General features: G+C 55.9%; 6 protein-coding genes across 6 annotated transcripts; 5 read left to right on the top strand and 1 right to left on the bottom strand.

The window, feature by feature from the left end:
• Window positions 1-334: 334 nt before the first annotated feature.
• WHR41_02117 (uncharacterized protein) lies at window positions 335-1,837 on the top strand (the record flags this gene model as incomplete). Its single annotated transcript, XM_069370723.1, has 1 exon — window positions 335-1,837. The coding sequence occupies one exon, from the start codon at window positions 335-337 to the stop codon at window positions 1,835-1,837; it is 1,503 nt and encodes a 500-aa protein (XP_069232452.1).
• Window positions 1,838-2,110: 273 nt separating this feature from the next.
• Window positions 2,111-3,945, top strand: WHR41_02116 (uncharacterized protein). Its single transcript, XM_069370722.1, has 2 exons — window positions 2,111-3,282; window positions 3,331-3,945. The coding sequence occupies exon 1, from the start codon at window positions 2,298-2,300 to the stop codon at window positions 3,153-3,155; it is 858 nt and encodes a 285-aa protein (XP_069232451.1). The 5' UTR covers window positions 2,111-2,297; the 3' UTR covers window positions 3,156-3,282; window positions 3,331-3,945.
• A 37-nt stretch (window positions 3,946-3,982) lies between these two features.
• Window positions 3,983-6,163, bottom strand: WHR41_02115 (uncharacterized protein). The gene is made up of 13 exons (XM_069370721.1): window positions 6,019-6,163; window positions 5,868-5,953; window positions 5,792-5,809; window positions 5,673-5,739; window positions 5,551-5,620; window positions 5,412-5,496; window positions 5,261-5,360; window positions 5,111-5,210; window positions 4,952-5,055; window positions 4,568-4,884; window positions 4,429-4,499; window positions 4,295-4,366; window positions 3,983-4,234 (listed from the first exon to the last, which is right to left on the bottom strand). The coding sequence occupies exons 1-13, from the start codon at window positions 6,127-6,129 to the stop codon at window positions 4,152-4,154; spliced, it is 1,284 nt and encodes a 427-aa protein (XP_069232454.1). The 5' UTR covers window positions 6,130-6,163; the 3' UTR covers window positions 3,983-4,151.
• Window positions 6,164-9,762: 3,599 nt separating this feature from the next.
• On the top strand, window positions 9,763-12,781 carry WHR41_02114 (uncharacterized protein). The gene is made up of 2 exons (XM_069370720.1): window positions 9,763-11,158; window positions 11,210-12,781. Exons 1-2 carry the CDS (start codon window positions 9,999-10,001, stop codon window positions 12,486-12,488), a joined length of 2,439 nt encoding a protein of 812 aa, XP_069232453.1. The 5' UTR covers window positions 9,763-9,998; the 3' UTR covers window positions 12,489-12,781.
• A 407-nt stretch (window positions 12,782-13,188) lies between these two features.
• Window positions 13,189-14,839, top strand: WHR41_02113 (uncharacterized protein). The gene is made up of 3 exons (XM_069370719.1): window positions 13,189-13,687; window positions 13,901-14,207; window positions 14,276-14,839. The coding sequence occupies exons 1-3, from the start codon at window positions 13,394-13,396 to the stop codon at window positions 14,449-14,451; spliced, it is 777 nt and encodes a 258-aa protein (XP_069232448.1). The 5' UTR covers window positions 13,189-13,393; the 3' UTR covers window positions 14,452-14,839.
• Window positions 14,840-15,739: 900 nt separating this feature from the next.
• On the top strand, window positions 15,740-18,739 carry WHR41_02112 (uncharacterized protein; the record flags this gene model as incomplete). Its single annotated transcript, XM_069370718.1, has 3 exons — window positions 15,740-17,247; window positions 17,317-17,795; window positions 17,847-18,739. The coding sequence occupies 3 exons, from the start codon at window positions 15,740-15,742 to the stop codon at window positions 18,737-18,739; spliced, it is 2,880 nt and encodes a 959-aa protein (XP_069232447.1).
• Window positions 18,740-19,563: the final 824 nt, after the last annotated feature.

Raw genomic sequence — 19,563 nt, 5'->3', positions numbered from 1 at the left:
AGCGCGAGTCGTCGTCGTCGCCGGGCCAGCAGGAAGGTTCGACGGGCCGGGCGCAGCCGCCTTCCCGGAAGTGCCTGCAGCTCTAGCGCGGGCCAAACAAACGCCCAAGCCGCGTCCTCCAGCCTCTCCGCCCACCGCTGACCCTCGTCGTCTCCATCCGCCCCGGCCACACTGGAGGGCGGGCCCTCTTCAGACAACGCTCGCCGCCCGCGCCGCCTCTGCGCCCTTCGACCACCCTCACCCACACCTCTACCGCCATACACACTTGTCGCGCATTGTCGCAAACCGCACCGCTGCCATCGCCGCCTTCACGCGACCACGCGCGCATACCCAAATGGACGCCCACGCAAATGACGTACTAGACGGTCTCATACCGCAGACCCAGACCAGCGTGCCCGTCACGCCGCAGCCGCCGCATGCCAACATACCCGTCGACACCACCGAGACTGTCGCAAAGGAACAGGCCGATCGCGTCGAGGACGCGACGGCCAGCATGACGCCTCCGCCGTCAGCACAAGTGCCGGCCAATGGCCGCGCCAAATCGCACGCTTCGACCCCGTCGTGCTCGCATGTCTCGACCCCTCCGCCGACCGTCGACACATTGAGCCAGGAAAGCAACACTCGTACCGTCGGAGGTTATGCGCGCACAATGAGCAGCGATCAGATCGCAAGCGCATCCGCCGACGAGCTGCGATCCAAGGTCGCCGAACTCCAAGCCGCATACCAGGAAGCCAAGATGTCCGCTGCCCACCATAGACTGCAGTACCAGATGTTGGCTCAGGAAAGCGCAGCTGCCATTGAGCGCATGGCAGTCGAGGCTCGCATGGTGCAGTGCGAGAACGATGTCATCCATGTCGCAGAACAGGCCAAGGCTGCCGTCTCGCCCCTGCAATCATCGCCTATGCAGGACGGCACTATTCCCGTACAGAAGGATCTTTATCAGCGCATGTGTCGCGAGATCCAGCACCTCCAAGAAAACAACCGCTTCCTAGAGGCCGAGCATCGCCAGCAAGAAAAGGTGATCTTCCGTCAAGACACTGAAATCGCCGGCCTCTCCGACAAGGTGCTTATGATGCGCGACCGCATTAGGAAGCATCGCGATGACCAAAACCGTGCTCGCAGTGCAAGTCTTGGTCGACACCTTGACGGCACGCCACGCTCTGTCTACAGCACCCCAAGACGCCCTCAAATGGTCAGCCACGACCAGCCTCAGCCTTTTGCTGCGCTCCTTCAAGCATCTGAGATGGCCAGCCAAGAAGCGGGCGCCGGCAAATCATATGGCAGCAGAGGCGCAGGCAAGAAAGGCCACTCTCGCAACATCAGCCTGCCCGTCACGCCTCACCGCTCGCGCAAGCAGCCGCCGCTCTTTGAAACACCTCAGGGCGGGCATCACCAGCTTGCGATGCCTTCGACTGCGCCAGTTCAGCGCACAAGCAACTTGCGCACACCAGACATTTACAGCCAGCGCACGCTGCCCGTGAAGCGATCACAGCCGCTGGCCTCTGACGGCACAGTCTCCGCCTCCGACCACGACGACAACGACAGCGAAGCTGAGACCGACATCCTCGAGCCAAACGAGATTGACGAGCCGCAAGCCTCGCTGACTGCTTCCCAGATGCTCAGGGCGAATCCTGAGCGCCTCAACCAGCCTTCTTACGACCAGTATGCGCAGAATGTGAGACCCGCGCCGCGCAGTGGCAGCAACTTGCGGCAAGGCAAGCTGTTCGGCGCGGTGAGGAAGGCTAATGTCGTGCGGGCTGGTGAGGACGAGCCGCCGGCCAAGCGAGCCAGGACTGGCGAGGCTATTGGGTTGGGCATCAGAGGCGTTCCGCAGTAATCGAGATTTGGTCACAGGAATAATAAGGTGGAACAGGACGCTAGGAAACGATGATTACGACGATTTGGGATGACTTTCATGGTAATTATGATAGACTTGTATGATGGAAACTTTGATCTCCTTTAACCATTGGTTTCACACAATGTCATCGTCCTTGTCATGCTTCGAAGTACATAGACCAAAGCAGCCTGACAGCTGTGAGATGGATGATGATTACTCCTCGGCACACCTGCACCCTGAATCTCGTCCCGCTTCTTCACATGTCAACTACGCGCATCGCGACTGTCATGGCTTGCAAGATCGACAACCTACCATCTTCGAGAAACGCTCGATAGCTTGACGCTGCAGAGTCACTTGGACGATTCGCGGAACCATACTACCCATATTGACCGACTCTTGCAATTCGTTCGACCAAGCTATCACCGGCAAACCCACCATTCTACCCCGCTAAACAATCGCAATGAAGACGGACAATTACCTCACGCTTTGCCTCGAGCAGGCCGCCAAATCTCCCCTCCACTACCGCCATGGCTGTATCATCGTTCGAGGCGGCAAGGTCATTGGCCAGGGTCACAACGACTATCGTCCTGGTTTCGACGGCGGAGTTCTCAAGCACGGCCGCGTCGCAAACAGCGCTCTCAATGGACCCGCCCTGGCAGATATGAAGGCGAAGTTGAAGCAGCGCAAGGAGACTAAATCGAAACAGAAAGATGAGCAGCAGCAGCAGGACTCCGACGATTTTGTCGCTTTCGAGAAGGTTGGCGGTGGGCGCGGTACCCAGGCATACACTCCTCTCTCTATGCACTCCGAAATGATGGCCATCCACTCTGCTCTGTCGACCTCCTCAACCTTGGCTTGCGGCACTTCCTCGCGCGAGAAGCCGTGCATGAAGCTTCCGCGCGGCGACAAGAAGAAGGAGAGACTGCGCCGCGACGTCCTGAAGACCTACGTCGAGCGCATCTGCGACAACCTCGACGACACCACCTCCTCCGCTGCGCACGGGCAAGGGGGCAAACTGCAGGTTCAACAGCGCAGTTCTGCGAACGCCACTCCTCAACGACGTGGCGGCACCCGACCACAACTACAACAACAACGTCCACCATGCGCTGGACCAGGCGGCGCGGCTGCGGGAGGACGAGGACAGGGCGTTTCACGCAGTCAAGAGTCTTGTGAAACAAGCCACTCAGAGTGCGAGGAAGAGCGTGAAACATCACAAGGCCGGTCAGTACGACTATCAACATCATCATCACGTCCGGTCTGGGAGACAGACACAGCGCGGTTCTTCTCGGCGACACGGGCAACAGCGCTCTGCGTCTGAATCGCCGATTGAGGAACGCACGACGCGAGGTTTCGACCGCCGTATGATTAATGATGTTATCACGAACACTGCTGCCGCCAGCAAAGCATCTCCAGAGAGGTCGGAGGCTAAGAAAGACCGCCGTGGCGTAAGTCCGTGCCAGCAAGTGTAGCTGAACCCAGCTAACAATACGCAGTCCAACAAACCAAGATACCCCGAAAAGCCACCCTCAGAAAGCACAGCCTTCTCCCAACTCGACCTCGCCAAACCCCGCCCCGAGCCCAACGACCGCAGGAAAAACCCGCGCCTCGTCGGCGCAGACCTCTACGTGACCCGCCTCGGCTGGAACAAAGGCGGCCACGCCGCCCAGAAGACCAAGCCAAAGAAGAAGCCACCCAAGCCCCTGCCGGAGATCAACCCCCCGTCCTCCGAATCCGACTCCGACCCGCCGCCCTCCCTCTCCTCCTCCACCTCCAGCCTCGGCGCCACCGGCTCGCTGCACGACGAGCTCCGGAGCCCGTCGCCGCGCGAACGGCCGGCGATCCCGGATAAGGCTGAGAGCGGCGTTCCGAGGAAGGCGATCCATGCGTCGCGGCCGTGCTATCGCTGCATCTCGTATATGCACGCCGTGGGTATCAAGCGGGTGTTTTGGACGAATGACGATGGGGAGTGGGAGGGAGGGAAGGTGGCGAAGTTCATGGATGCGCTGGATGGGGAGGGGGATGACGGGGGCTGTGGTGGAGGTGTTATGGGGAACGGGGTGTTTGTCACGAAGCATGAGGTTTTGATGATGAAGAGGCTCATGGATTGATGAATGACAGAATTTAATGCCTGATTTTGGAAAAGGGTTTTGATGTTTCTACCTTTGAATCAATGGCATTCCAACAATCCAGTCATCCCGGATCGCTATCTCTGCTACAGTGAACTCTACGAACGTTGACCAGGAGGAGATGCGTAGCTCAACGCACTATGTATTGAAAACAACGCAGTCGGCCAAACAGATTCCACGACACCGATCTAGCCGGTCACCGTGGAAGCCTCGATCTCTTCCTTGCTGATGTTGGTCATACGGTATTTGGAGATGAAGTCGTCGCGGTTAACTGCGTAGCGTACTCGGTCAGAATCATGAACATGTCGGTAGCGAACTTGAGTGATCTTACTGTAACCACCGCACATCCGCCGCTTGCCCGTGAAAGCGGATCTACCGTGGAGGACACGCCAGTTGTCGAAGACTGTTGCCAGCATTAGTGGGAAACATCTTTTGATCACTGAGACTTAAAAGACCACGACTTACGTAGCATTCTGCCGGGCTTGAGCTGGAACCAGTATTGGTTCTTCGGGTCATTGACGAACGCGTCAAATTTCCTGCAAGGTCGAAGTCAACCTACTGCCAGACAGAAGTCGCAAACGATGATGCCGACTGGGTCACTTACGCAGCAGCATCGTACCATCTATCCATGTCCGGCCCAAGGGAGGCTCGGACGCCGGCACGATCAGCATTGTTCCAGCGGATTTGGAACGGACCGTTTCTGTGCTCCCGTGAAGTGTTGAGCACCGGGAATCCATGTACGGGCTGGATGCTGACTCCCTCATTGCCACTTGCGTGAGCAAAGACAGGGGTATGGCAAAGAGTCAAGTATGCTGCGTTGTCTTCCTTGTAGATGTGCGCAGAGGCGGCGAAGCCGTCTACCAAAGAAGAGAGGCCGCCCTCGCCGTCAGTGTGCGATAGGAGATGGAGTGCTTGTAATCCCTAGGTTTGGCTTTGTCAGTGTCCTGGCTGTGAGTACGATTGGCGCAACCATTGTTTGAAAGCTTACGATGGGATCTGTGAAGTAAGTTGTGTCGGTGTGCGGTTCCAGGCTCTCGCTCGTGTAAGCTGTGTCCTTCGACGAGAGATCGGAGGTGAAATCGTAAAATCCGCCTTTGACGTGATTAGCCAAAGGATCTAAAGGGTGGAATTGAGCAAAGAATCGAACCGTAGTGTGTGTTACGAATAGGTCCAATGTCCTCAAGAAGTGCCTGACTTGCCTCAGGGGTCGCCGGCATATTGTCGATGAAACAGAACCCATATTTTCGCTGAGACTGAGTGTTAGCTTTCGATAGCATCAGAGCACAGTGCGACAAACGATATTTGCCAGCAGATTTGCCATTCCATCCCCCCGTTGCATCGAATCGAACTGGACTTCGGGCGGGTTCTCACTTATTTCCGCTCGCCAGCGCGCGATACTACAACGATGTCAGCACAAGTGGGATACGAAACGCAGCAACCCGACATACTTGACAATGCCATATCGCGAATCTCGCATGCGAAGCTTGTTTCGTATTTGTTGCACAGATACCACGCTTCGATGGCCATCTCTGACTGTTTGAAATCGATTAGCTCCATAATTTAGCACAGATGTCTGATGCAACGTACAGGTCACCTCAACATCAGGAACTTCGGAGCTGACACGTTTCACATCTGCAATTTTTCCTGCGTCTGGGTTCTGTCCATTGTCGTCAGTAATTTGAGCTCTGCTGCTTGATGTTATAGTTCACCTTGAAGACGTTGATTTGACGTTGCGCAGTTTCGGGGTTGCGGCATTCTGCACAGGCACATTGATCCCTTCAAAGACTTTAGATGAATCAGGTACTTTGAACATCCAAACATTACCTACCTCAACCAGCGTCCAGGTCTATCATGGGTTAGCGAATGATCGAGACTACAAGTGGGAACACAGGCTTGGAACTGACACTTCTACTTTGAACTTGCCCCTCCCCACATTCAAGATACCATTTTCTATGAGAAGCTCTATCGGCGCTGCTCCGGTTGGTTGTTTCTGCAAAGCGTCAATATTCGCCCAATTGTATAGAGACTCTCATGCCCGCGGATAGACTGCCGTACCGGTGGTTTCGAATTCGAGGCAGCTGCATATGCACGGACAAACTGCGTACGTCTTATCAGAGGTGCAGAGCTCATACGGGCTGCAAGCCGCGCGCCTGCTAGAAATCGCATTGTTGTGAGAGATGTTGGTGGTGTTCGTGGAAGTGAGGTCGCGTGTTGGAACAGCCGCTCGGCTGCGCGTCTTGAAAGCCGAGCCGACTTCGAATCGGCATTCTGGGACGACCAAGGCGACGCCCTACAACTACAAGTCTGGACTCCAGGGTTCCCTTCTGCGACGAATAAATATGTGTAAGCGCGTTGCATTGCACAATGTGATCCAATGGCTCGAAGCTATTTGACAGCTGTTGATGATTGCTTGCACATTTCCATTTGAGCTGTCTCATAGAAACCCCGGAGAAACGCTTGGGAGGCGAAGCACTCATTAGAGTATTTGAACTCTGAAATCCATTGTTTTGTGTAATGTTGTCAATAGCTGAGAAGAGTCGTACAAAAGTGCTCAAGCGGCCATGGATTTTTGACGTGATGTACCTAAGATGAGCGCCTGTGACAACAGGCTCTGTATTGATAGACTCAACCGATTTGCTTTTTACATTCCCACGACAGATCGCGGCAGGATTCAGAATTGGCGTTATGCCCCTAGTGGTTTAGATTCAATGTGTATAAGATTAATACATCATCCGTAGTTCAAGGAATTCCATTGGGGTAGATTCTTCGACGTGAGTGCGTCGAAACGGCTCTCTAGCCTTCTACCGTCTTGATATCCTCTTATAGACGCCACTGCTGTAGTTATACTGCCCATTCTTGTTCGCTGCTCTGATTCCCCCGATTTTGTATGCTGTCGTGGCCCCCTCAAGTAATTAGAACAACTTCTCAGAGATGTCTTGCTAGTGTGTTCATTTCCGGCCATACTGCCTGCAGAATAATCCCCTGCACATCTTGAACCTCGGGCGTTCGTATCCGTTCAGGAAATGGCATATCCGTTGATTTGGTATGTTCTGAGAGATGTCCAAAAACTACAAAAAACGACCAGGACGGGACTCGAACCCGCAATCTTTGCCACCGGAAAGCAACGCCTTACCATTAGGCCACCCAGCCGAACACTGACCTATATAACCCATCTCATCTATATATACGCTCCCTCACTGTTCACCCATCGCCCGCAAGTGATTATCTACTGAACATTGGTGAATCTATTCTCACAAAATAGGACAAGAAATCACAGCATCGCGACAAAGTATCACTACTCTGAGTAAATGCAGCATTCACTGCTAGGTAAATAGAAAGGTGACTTACAAGTAGTTTGCACCCCACGCTATATTACCTACTATCAGGTTTATGCGCTAGGATTATCCTTTGTTAGAATATGTATTAGCATATATAGAGGTTAGGTCTCTCGAGATCGGGATACTGAAATCAGATATCAGGCTTTCGTATTCGATATTGATATGAAAGTCGAAGACCGAAGTGTAAAGAGGAATGGTGGAGAAAATGGCTAGCTATTCAGGCCGAGCCCTAAAGGTGATAATAGTGAGGGTGAGTTATGATGGCGAATGAAGCGCAAAGCGAAGGCAACATCAGCACAAATCTAATGAGAGCTGAAGCTTTACCACTTATGTCGTTCGCAGTATTGTCTCTAGGATGCTCGCTACCTAGTACTCTGAAGCTTCACTCACTTGGCAACATTCAACTCGAGCTGAAGCTTCACTAACACACTGGATGACCTACAGCTTATGTCGATCGGGGCGTTCAGTATGCGATACTCACTCTTGGATAGTTATTACCGGCTGAAGCTTCAGTGATATGCCAGATACTTCAATGTTCATACCGATCACTCGGCCTATCTTCGTTTCCTCCCTCACCGTCCTCTTCATCTCCCTTGTCGTCGAGTATCGAATGAGTCAAGGAATTGCTATGTCTTCCTTTGTTCAAAGCGAGCGTTGCTCACAACAGACTAAAATGTTGGCCGTACCAATCTGTATGAAAGCATGGACTCACAAACGAGTATGATCAAATGAGCGATGGATGTTTTCTGCTGTGGGGAGAGGAACTACGTGAGAAAAAAGAGGTGTCGTAATATCACTCATTCAATACCGGGGAATCACAAGCATATTTTGAGCTATCATTCAAATCGACAATGGGAACGAGCAATGAGCTTAACAATCTTCTGAGGTCGTCAACCTGTTGCGCGATAACCGATAGGTCCAGATTCGAGGAATGGCGACGGTCCCTGGAATGTTTTTAACCAGACATGCACATCCAGTAAGAGAGTGCATTACAGTCAGGTAATTTTGATCACTTCTGAGCGAGCCATAGATGTCATGCGCGGATATTTTCACTCGCAGTGATAATTTGGCTGGGATGCATAGCTGTCATGGTGGAAACATCTGAACAGTAAGATCCGAGTCTGAGACTCGGAAAACGCGTCTACAAGAGCCTTCCCTCAGTGGAGCACTCCAATGATGATTCTCATCTTTGACCGATCGCTATCGACCTTCGAACACGACGCGACTTGGGATCGATTCAACCTGACCATTGTGCATCGTGTTTGCTTTTGAACAGGTGTCGATGCTGGGTGATGCCGAAGAATTATCTAGCCGCACATCACATGTCAGCTGCTCACCGCAACCGGTTTGCGTCTGGTCGTACAGCGCCATAACCAGCCTGGCGGCACTCCAGCACTGGTGCCATCCCCACGAGTCGCTAGCGTTTGGCCGATCACTGTACGAGAAAATCACCAGACCAAAGTATTGCCCTATACGATGTCTGTCATACCTAGCCATCTAGCAGCCGTCTCATCCCGTTGACAGAATAGAGCACGACCCTCAAAAATTGCAGGATGACCAACACTCCATCACGTGCTGTTTCCGACAGAGACATTCATCCCTGGGTCTGCCCCTGTGGACGATCGGACGGTCGAGACGCCACAGCCGAGCAACGAGCGGAGGCAGCGAATTCGTCCCAAGACTTGATGCTCCGATACCTACCTAGTAGCACGAAGCGAAGGCTCGCTTGCCTTCCGGGGCAGGGCTTCCGGCAGAGGCTGGACCAGTAGGAAATGTTCACGCGACTTGCTTTCCCAGCGGAAACTCTCTCACGGGTCGCTGGTTCGCTCGCGTGTAGCCGACCCAGACTGCGAGTTCTTGACACAGTCATAGACATACCTTGTCTTCCTGCTCACGAACAGTGACACCGTTAGGTCGCAAGCCTGCTTCACTCGTGTCGGCAGGATGGACGCCGCAATAGGCGCACCGCTGTCTCTCGACCGTTTTGACCAACCCCATCGGCCGCAAAATGCTTGAAACGGAGGTGGCAGTGACGTCGTAGCTCGATTATGGGGCCCGGCGCACGTGCCGGTGTCGACGGTTCTGCCGGCGGCCCAGCATTGGCTTCTGGCAGAGTTTGTGCGCAGGGATTTGTGGCCTACCGCTGTGTCCGGCGGCGGCCCTCATGCGTGCTGAGCTGCAGCAGCAACTGTGCCTGCTGCAAGCGCGTGTCAGACTCGCGATGCTTTCGCCAGCGCCGAACATAGTTGTCCCCGTGGTTACCAGCGTGCTGTGCAGCTAGTAGGGGTGCGAGCGCGTAGTGTCTGCAAGCGTGAGGCTACTGCCCAGTCGGAGTCCCAGGGCTTTTTGCAGGGCGCAGCAGGCTAGCGCGGAACGGTCTCGCGCTGTTTTGCCAACGAGCGCGGTTGTGCTTGCCGCTTGCCGTGGCCTGGAGAGCCTGACGGTCGCGCTCAGCGTTCGCTCCATCCTCTGCTCTACAGCACACCACCACCGCCACCCCTACCGCGCCATCATCACCCTCGCTTTCACCCATATACGCTCGAACCCACGGTCTCGCTGGTCCTCCGAGGGCCTCGAACGGAGCCTGCTCGACACCGCTGCGACGAGGAGACTGCGTCAGGGAGGGTTTGAGACGGGGCTGTGCTGGCCCGCGGCGGCCGCACACACGCATCCAACACCAGTACCACCACCGCCATCATGGATCGCAGGCGCAGTGAGGAGGGCGACGTGACGCCGACGCAGGAGAGCATGAATGTTTTCGACGACGAGTTTGCGGTGGACGACTTCGACTTCGTCGCGGACGGCTTCCGACCGGGCAACGCCAGCGAAGGAGACGAGCGTCATAGCCAGGATCCCCCCATACATACGGTCTCAGCACACTACGCGACCGACCCGGACCTGATCACACCGGCTGCAGTGCCGAAAAGGAATTCCATTTCGAAACCGACCAGCAATGAGAACCCTTTCAGCAGCCCCGACGACGAACCTCGGATGGAGTTTGAGCGGTCGCCAAGCATGCACTCGCAGTCGACCGCCAGCTTTGCACCTGGCATAGCGCGTCGGTCTACCTCTTCAGCATCCTCCAACCTCTTCGCCAGTACTCACAGCCCTCGTTTCGATGGTGGAGGACCTAGTCATCCCTATGCCATGTACCCGCAAGGCACCTTACCCCGATCGCCAAGCATCGCAACCACATCCACAGTACAACCAAACCGGACTTCCTCTGTTCGACACGCACCTCAACACCCGTATGCGATGTACCCACAGGGCGTGGCGGAGGATGTTGACCTGGACGAAGAGGCACCTGCCGTTGCCCCTGCCGTTGGCTTCCCTGGTCTTGGCCAGCAATACCAACGCGTGCGGGGCCCTGATGGTGAGGAGCAGGACATCGTAGGCGTAGATGGACATACGGAGCAACTCCCACCTTACACAAGATACCCTGAAGATGGCCCTAAGATGCCCATATTAGCGGTGCCCGGCGAACTGCACAGCCGAGGGCCAGTAGCCGGATCAGACCCCGGCATGCCTCTCATGCACCACCACGTACAACCACCACCAGACCCGCCCATGCCTCGTCAGTCTATGACCGATCAGTCAAATCTGGACAGACACTCTGTACAGGACCGAGGCGTCGACACGCACGCATCTTTGCCACTCATGGAACGCACCGACTCCGAAGACACGGGCTTCTCCGAGAAGAGCTGGAAAGAGAAGTCATGGAAAGAGAAGCGAAAGACGAAGTTTTGTGGCGTTCCTCTCTTGTGGTTGATCATGGCGGCCTGTGCTGCCGGATTTATTGGCGCCATTGTTGGTGGCATTTTGGGAGGCTATGCCAGCGGTTCAAAACACGCAAAAGAGTATGTGAACATGATCCAGGTGGCAATAACGCAATACTGACCAATTCCCAGGAAATCTGATGCCGAATCCAGTAGTAGCAGTTCAGTGGCTGAGGCTCGTAGGATAGCGACGCCAACTGTCTCTGCCCCTACAGGAACATACGCCTTGAGCCTTTCAACTCCGACAAACGTTCAGTCTGGCTGTTTATCCGACCCGAACTACAATCAAGCATGGGATTGCGATCTGTCTGGCACTCCCGCTCTCGCTATCAGCGTGGGCGTGCCAGCAGCCCCGAGACCCACTGTCGGTGCCTTTTTCTTCTATGCATCGACCAACGACGCGATGGATTATGGTGCTCAGTATCGCTTCATGGACACCGACTTCGCTCCCTTCGAAGCTCTCCAGGAAAGCGGTGACGAAGACCAAGGCCCTGCGTTTTACTTCAGCCAGAAGTACGACAAGATTGTCGTTCTCCCAGAGACTGCATTTGGCCCCGCACCCACTGGCAGCCCCTCCAGAGTAAAACGCGCCGAGTACCAGCTTCCTCCTGGCTGGAACAGACAAAAGCAGACCATCAACAAAGGCGAACGGCCCTGGATGTGTGTGTGGAATGATACTCTGATCGAAGGCTGGATTTATGTCGAGAAGCCTGTCGTTGAAGACTTCCCTGTCACTACGACTAGCAGCTCTCCTGTTAGCATACCGACTAACAACTCCATGCCCGCTGGAACCACGCTGTCGTCCTACACCTCCAGCCCTACTGTTCTGGTCTCTGGTGATCCGGTCAAAGCTACCGACGTCTGGACCAGCTCGGACAGCCTCATCACCACCACCGTCACTGAAACATCAGTGGCGGCTTCAGCAACATCCGAGCCCTGGGCCAAGAACCGTGGCGGCCACCAGCAATTCGATGATGATCATCCCGATGACGATGGTCAAACGATATCCTCTAAAGTGCGCCGGAAGATTGAGATGCAACGGCGCGATACCCCTGGTGAGGTCAACGACGAAGATGACGACGATGACGAGAATGAGGCGGGCCTCAGCCCTGAAGAACAAGAAGCGCTGGACACATACCACGGTCTAGACATCTACCCTTACTTGATCAAGATTGAGGAACGTCGAGTACCCGAGGAGGGTAACACGCCATACTGTCAGCAATTCCAACTCCTCAACGATGGCACTTTGCAACCCACGACCTCCAACGGCCAGTACGTCAGGTTCGAAATGGCGGAGAGCCCACCGGAGTACACAGTATACGACAGTCAAGACGGCACACCGACTCAGAAGCTTCGAGCGAAGAGAATGACACCGAGCAATGGGTGTCACTGTGAATGGTGGAGTCAGTGATCTTTGGGGCGACTCATCGTCATCGTCTGCAGTCTGCATCGACTTTTTACGACACATTTTTTTCATGCATAGGGATTGCCCTGCCGTCGATCGAACCCATTCTCGCGGCCTCATCGGCATATCCTGGAGTTTATCCTTCATTTTGTTTTTGCACTGGGATTGGGATTTCATTCTTCAGCGACTGAAGAGGCGTACATCAACGGCATATGGGAAAGATCTGGGAAATCCTTGTCCGCGTTTTGATCTTGCTACATTGAGCGACTCGATTTTTGTTTGCTTTGTTTTTTTGTTTTTTGTTTTCCTACGGCGCAAGGTCCACGCCTTCCTTATCGAAGCGCGTGCTCTTTCGAGGTACCTTGGTCTTGCGATTGATTGTTTTCTTGATTTTGAGCAGATTGTATCGACGGATCGGAGAGGGTCAAGGGAGCAGAATACACGGTTTGCTCTTCTTGTGGTGTTCTTTTTCTGAGTTGTGCCAAAATCCGATGACTAGACGAAAGTATTCATTTTGTGGAAATTATTTGGACATCTGAAGATCATCTACCATGGTGAAGTGTAATTCTGTCCACACCTCGATATCGTTCACGTGCTGCGCGCGCTCACGCGGTCAGCCAATGTTCGCATGTGAAGACAAACAAGCGGCGTTTGTCGCCTGCAGCCTGTACCTCTCGCCTTCACTTCAACCTCACACCACCCTTTTGTTTTCCCTTCTCCACCTCGCGACACAACCGACCCATCACACTCTTTCCATCTTGGATACAAACAAACTGCGTCCTATCCATCAATCGATCAATACCAAACCGCAAACCCGCTCCTTCCCCATCCCCAAATCCCCACACCAGCCAACCAGCGCGCCCGCCCCAGCCAAAGCAAGTGGAAAGCCGCTCAGGCAAAAAACGCCCGCCATGCCTTCCTCGCCCACCCAAGTCCCTCTACCTCCCACTCCCACCACCGCAGAGCAATCCTTTCCCTCTTCCTCCTCCAACCCATACACGAACCTCTCCCGCAGCGGCGGCGACAGCGACGAAATGGTCTTCGGCCCGATCCCCGACCGCGAGTACCACGCGGGTTTCATGCGCAAGGCCATCGACATGGCGGAGTTGGCGCTGCGCAGCGACGAGACGCCCGTCGGGTGTGTTTTTGTGAGGGACGGGGAGGTGATCGGACGGGGGATTAATGGGACGAACGCGAGCTTGAACGTGAGTTTCTTTCTCGTTTTCCCCTTCTTTGTTGTTTGATTTTGATTTTTTTGATTTTCTGGATTGGGTCAATATTGTCGAACATTTTCCCAAACGACAATACCAACGAAAGATACACACCCCGCTATCAATCGCAAAATCGAATACCAAATCACCACCAAATCGAAAAAACCTCCCTCCCAAAATCCAAAACTAACCCACCATTCCCCCCAGGGCACCCGCCACGCCGAATTTGTCGCCCTCTCCGAAATCATGTCGCGCCACCACCCGTCCGTCCTGCACGAGACCGACCTGTACGTGACCGTCGAGCCCTGCATCATGTGCGCGTCGGCGCTCCGCCAGTTCGGCATCCGCAGCGTCTACTTCGGCTGCCTCAACGACCGCTTCGGCGGCACGGGCGGCGTGATGACGGTGCACATGGACGAGGGCGTCGACAGGCCGTTCCCCGTCTACGGCGGCCTGTACCGCGAGGAGGCGATCATGTTGCTGCGGAGGTTTTATGTGCAGGAGAACGATAAGGGTGAGACTTTTCTTTTTCTTTTCCTGGTGGGAGGTTGCGGAATCAGTTTTGCTGACAACTCGTGACAGCGCCGGAACCCAAGCCGAAGAAGAATCGCGAGCTCAAGACGGAGATCTTGCCTGTCGGCGTTCCGACTACGCCGGGCTCGGGCAACACGCCTGTTGCTGGCACGCCGCCGGTTGCTACGCCTGCTGTGGACACGCCGGTTACTGAGGCGCCGCCGGGCGAGAAGCCGACTGGATGAGTATTGCATTGAAGCGCGGCATAAAGAACGAAGATGCAGCCATAGGCTTTGACGCCAGACTCGATTTTCCGTACGATGACAGCGTCGGTTTCACGATTGTAGAGAGCCTACGAAGGACACGCATCGCGCCGTGGGCAATTGGGCTCACAGACTTTTTCGAAACATGCGTACCCCGAGCGAAAGACAGACATTCTGCCACCAGCTTCGAGACGTCGGCAGGTGATTGCCGGAGGTTATTTGGGAAACGCAGATGCTCCCAGTGAGCAGGTTGTCCCAAGTCAATGAGACCAAGGGTGGAGAGAAACGAGGAACGGAGCAGGCAGTGTGATACATGTCGTATTCGAAGAAAGCAGATGATCAATCAAACGAACAATTGATTTCAAAGCGATGCTAGGTGACTGTCATTCTACTTACGGGCCAATCGCCATTCAGAAAACGGAGGATGCCGCCACGAGCAGACCATGTCGTCGAGTTGATCCAGTAAACCGCCGTATGCCTGAGGATCGACACGCGCGTAGCTGGAGGATGGCTTCCACGTGGAGCCAACAGCAAACCATCGATCCTCGCAGTGCAGCGTTAGCATGAAACACCCTGGGCGGCGTTGGGTTGCCACGCCTCGCCCACTCTGCATCAGCACGTTCCGAGTGTGTCATGCCCGGCCACAGCACTGCGGCCAATGCGTAGATGTGATATACATGCTGTGATCTTGTCTCATCGTCGCTGCTGCGTCTCTCTCGACCTCTACCACGTTCCACGCCTTGTGCCTCGAGCCGCACGTCTGCTGTATCAACCAGGCACTGTGTGATTGCGAGTAGTGGCGGCGCCGTGACCCGGCCGAATCGGCTAGTCCAGCCCAGCCAGCAAGCGGCGGCAGTGGGAGAGCAGGGCGGCAGCAGCAGCAGCAGGCGAGCTCGACGGCGCCAGTCACCGCACCACAGGCAGGCGGCTGTCGCGCGGCGAATGCGCTACTCCCACCAGACGACATTCCTCAAACCGCCGCCTCCCGACTGCTGCAGCGCAACGGCAGCGTCTCGCGTGGCGTGTCGCTGAGCAGTGCACGCACGCACGCACGCACGCACGCCGCCGTCTTTGACGTCGGGCACGACTGAGCTGCGCCCGGGCCAGCTCCACGCACATCCATCCGCCCATCCACCCATCCACCACCGGCCGCCCTCACAGCACGCCGCCCGCCTCGCATCTCCCGCCCGGCGCCTGCCTCCGCCAGCGTCCCAGCCCAGCGCGCGTCCACCGCCCTCTCCCGCCGCGCCGCGCTGTCCCGCTGGCCCCCATGGACCGCGACCCGCCCTGGTCGACGTCGACGCCGAGTCACCCTTCCGACCAGCCGTCCTCGCTCAGCTCGCGCCAGACCCCACACCGCGACCAACCCTCCTCCGCCTCCGCTGCGCCCCCAGCACCCTCCCACCCTGCCGCCGACGGCGCGTCTGTCTCGGCCAAGTACGACGCCTACGCACCGCCCTCCATTGCCAGTCGCACCGCCAACCTGAGCCTGTCCACCCCGGCGGGCAGCGGCACCCACACGCCGCGCGACACCACCATGGCCTACGCCCACAACGGCGATTTGGACGGCGACATGCCAATGGAGGACGCCGACCCGTACAACAAGCAAAAGTACAACCGTCCCGCCGCCAGCTCCAACAGGAACTCGCAGTACCTGCCCGCCCACGCCGACGACGCGACCTCCAGAGCTGCCGCGCGCTACTCGCCAATGAACACCTCGCCGACCTCGCCCTATCAGCCCGGCTCTCAGCCGCCGCTCTCGAGCAACACCCAGTACAGTTCATACACTCCCCAGCAGTCTGCGCGGCAGTCGCCCATCAGGCAGAGCCAGTACGCGTCGCCAACCTCGTCGCAGCGCTACTACGCCTCCCCTCCGTCGTCCGCACGCGCGCACTCGTCGCAGCTTCCTCCGTTGCAGCCCACACTGTCACCGACAGGATACTTCCCCCAATCTGCCACACAACAGCTCAATGCTGTCTTCGGACGCGATGCAGGATCTCCAGGTAACCAGGGCCACCCGCACCATCAGCCTTCGCCTGGTGGAAGAGGATCGACGGTGCCGCAGATGAGGAAGTGCAACAACATCGCAGAACTCGAGCCCCGAATCAACTCACAACCGCCTTTCCGAAGAGCGAACCCAGAGGGAGGTTTCATCAGTCCATTGCAGGCACTCACCACCCATCTGCCCGCGACGTACCGTATTTGCAACCCCGCCTTCCAGTATGAATCATCCAGGAACCCTCGAAGAGTTCTCACGAAACCGAGCAAGGGTGTAAAGAACGATGGATACGACAACGAGGACAGCGACTACATTCTGTACGTCAACGACATCCTCGGGTCGGAAGAGACGAACCACAAAAACAGATACCTCATCCTCGACGTGCTGGGCCAAGGCACCTTCGGCCAGGTCGTGAAATGTCAAAATCTGAAGACGCAAGAGGTGGTGGCCGTCAAGGTGGTGAAGAACAAGACCGCGTACTTCAACCAGAGCATGATGGAGGTGTCCGTGCTCGACCTGCTCAATGGCAGGATGGACAAGAACGACGACCACCACATCCTCCGCCTCAAGGACACTTTCATCCACAAGCAGCACCTGTGCCTGGTGTTTGAGCTGCTGTCGGTCAACTTGTACGAGTTGATCAAGCAGAATCAGTTTAGGGGACTGAGCACCACGCTCGTGCGTGTCTTTGCGCAGCAGCTGCTGAATGGGCTGTGCTTGCTGAACAAGGCGAAGCTGATACATTGCGATTTGAAACCGGAGAATATTTTGCTGAAAAAGTAAGTCTCCTGAACTTTCTCTTCGCTTGGATGACATCGACGACATCTAGATGCTGACAGTGTGAACAGCCTCGAAAGCCCAATCATCAAGATCATCGACTTTGGTTCCGCATGCGACGAGCGACAGACAGTGTACACTTACATCCAGTCTCGGTTTTATCGATCACCGGAAGTCCTCCTTGGCCTTCCTTACTCGGCAGCTATTGACATGTGGTCTCTCGGCTGCATCGTTGTGGAACTATTCCTTGGACTGCCTCTCTTCCCCGGAAGCTCTGAGTACAACCAGGTCTCACGCATCACCGAAATGCTCGGTCTGCCTCCCACCTGGATGCTGGAAGTTGGCAAGCAGTCTGGCGAGTTCTTTGAGAAAGTGCACGATGAGTTTGGCCGAAGGAATTACAGGCTCAAGTCTATGGAGCAGTATTCTAGAGAGCACGGCACAAAGGAGCAGCCCAGCAAGAAGTACTTCAGTGCGACGAGATTACCCGACATCATCAGGAATTATCCGATGCCCAGGAAGGGAATGAAGCAGAACGAGGTTGAGCGAGGTAAGAAGTCTTGAGGACAAGTTGTTCGGGCCCATTGCTAACAGTAATCAGAAATGGCCAACCGCGAGGCCTTCATCGACTTCGTTAACGGCTTGCTCAACATCAACCCTCTCGAGCGTTGGTCACCGCAGCAAGCGCGTACACACCCCTTCATCACTCAGCAAAAGTACACTGGACCTTTCCACCCACAGATGAACCTGAAAACCTCCTCGCGGTCACCAGCACCAGGCGTGCAACAGCAACAACAAGCAGAAGCTTTGTCGAAGCAACGGGCCCAGGCACAAGCCCAGCAGCAAGCCCAACAAGCCCAACAAGCCCAGCACGCCGCCACCGCCGCCTACGCAGCCGGAATGCACAGCATGAGCCCCGGCTACCCCAACCCCCCCCACGTCGCCCAGCAACCCCAAGCGCCCCCCATGTACGCTGGCAACGTCTACACGCCCTCCCACCAAGGCGCCCCACCCCCCTACCCCTCCAACCCGCCCTCCGCCTACGGCCAGCAAGTCCCCATGATCCAGCAACCCCCTCCCGCCGCCGCCGCCGCGGCCTCAATGCAACCCTACCCGCAGCACTCCCAGGCCCCGCAGCAAAACCTCTACGCGCAGGCGACCACCCGCGCCGGCCGCCAGCGCGCCAGCACCATGGACGCCAACGGCAACGTCAACGGCATCCCGCCCGCCCTGCAGCGCGTCGTCTCCCACTTGGACCCCAACGCCCCCATCCGCCTGCAGCCTTCCCCGGCGTACTACCCGCCGCCGCAGGAGGGGCAGGAGGCGATTGGCAACGTGGGCGGACGGAGGAGGCAGAGCAGAGCCGCGAGGCAGGATCCGAACAGGAATTTTATCAGGGCGTTGGAGGATAGAACGCTGGAGGAGGGGTGGACGGGCGGTGGTGGTGGTGGGGGGCATGGTGGGGCGGGCGGGTGGATGGGGAGTAATGTGTGATGATGATGAGGAATCGGATCAGATCACGTCACGGCTCGGGAGGTATTTCTAAAGGGAGTATTGATGGGACGGGCGAATGGGGAGGGTTGGCTTTTGGGGGTGCTGCTTTTGGGCTCCTGAGCGGCTGGTCGGGCAAACACTGCGTGGCCTTGATCGATGGCTCAAGCAACACCACTGCCACGACTTCTCAAGCCGCGAGATTCTCGCAGACTTGCACGGCGTTGACTTCGCCGCCGGAGTGCTACCACGTCCCGCTTAAGGCCAGACGGTATCAACATCACACTTCTTATTCGCGAGCGCCACCCTCGCACTAGAACGCTCTCCCTGCTGCTGCCAACACACAACAAAGCAAGCGAGTACGCAAGCATGCATCGCTACCTTGGACGCTCGCAGCATCACATTCAAGGCATCACACCATGAAAACCCCAAAAAATCGGCGCCGAGCTTGCGAGATTGGCCGAAGCACTACGGACGAGAGACGTGTCTCCGGAAGGAAAGCATGAAAGGAAAAACGGGCATGGGGAGGAAAATGAAGCCATTCCGATGCATCAAAAGGGACGATCATCTCTGTTTTTCTCCTTTTTTTTTTTCCCTGTGGATTTCGACTCTAGATGCTAGCAAGACCACGACGACTATGCATGCTCATCTCATATCCCGCTTTTGTCCTTTATCTCTTTTCGCAATTTTTTTTTTTTCTATTTCATGGGGGGTTTCCCTCTTAGATTGTGTTCCTGGGCATTTTTTTTCGTGCACGGCGGTTTTGCTTTGGAAGCTTTCGTCGCGTTGGTGGGGGGTTTCAACGATTGATGGGCTTCGTTCGCGAG

The sequence above is a fragment of the Cladosporium halotolerans genome (assembly GCF_011745625.1).
Source record: "Cladosporium halotolerans strain TM138-S3 chromosome Unknown Sca5, whole genome shotgun sequence".
Classification (NCBI taxonomy): domain Eukaryota; kingdom Fungi; phylum Ascomycota; class Dothideomycetes; order Cladosporiales; family Cladosporiaceae; genus Cladosporium; species Cladosporium halotolerans.
This window is presented reverse-complemented; position numbering and strand designations above follow the sequence as displayed.

Coding starts and splice junctions, on each gene's coding strand:
- WHR41_02116 (XM_069370722.1), top strand. CDS start 2,298: ATGAAGACGGACAATTACCTCACGCTTTGCCTCGAGCAGGCCGCCAAA.
- WHR41_02115 (XM_069370721.1), bottom strand. CDS start 6,129: ATGCGATTTCTAGCAGGCGCGCGGCTTGCAGCCCGTATGAGCTCTGCA. Junction 5,621..5,672: donor GTCAAATCAACGTCTTCAAG/GTGAACTATAAC, acceptor GACAATGGACAG/AACCCAGACGCAGGAAAAAT. Junction 4,367..4,428: donor CAAGCCCGGCAGAATGCTAC/GTAAGTCGTGGT, acceptor TGCTGGCAACAG/TCTTCGACAACTGGCGTGTC.
- WHR41_02114 (XM_069370720.1), top strand. CDS start 9,999: ATGGATCGCAGGCGCAGTGAGGAGGGCGACGTGACGCCGACGCAGGAG. Junction 11,159..11,209: donor GGTTCAAAACACGCAAAAGA/GTATGTGAACAT, acceptor ACCAATTCCCAG/GAAATCTGATGCCGAATCCA.
- WHR41_02113 (XM_069370719.1), top strand. CDS start 13,394: ATGCCTTCCTCGCCCACCCAAGTCCCTCTACCTCCCACTCCCACCACC. Junction 13,688..13,900: donor GGACGAACGCGAGCTTGAAC/GTGAGTTTCTTT, acceptor CATTCCCCCCAG/GGCACCCGCCACGCCGAATT. Junction 14,208..14,275: donor TGTGCAGGAGAACGATAAGG/GTGAGACTTTTC, acceptor AACTCGTGACAG/CGCCGGAACCCAAGCCGAAG.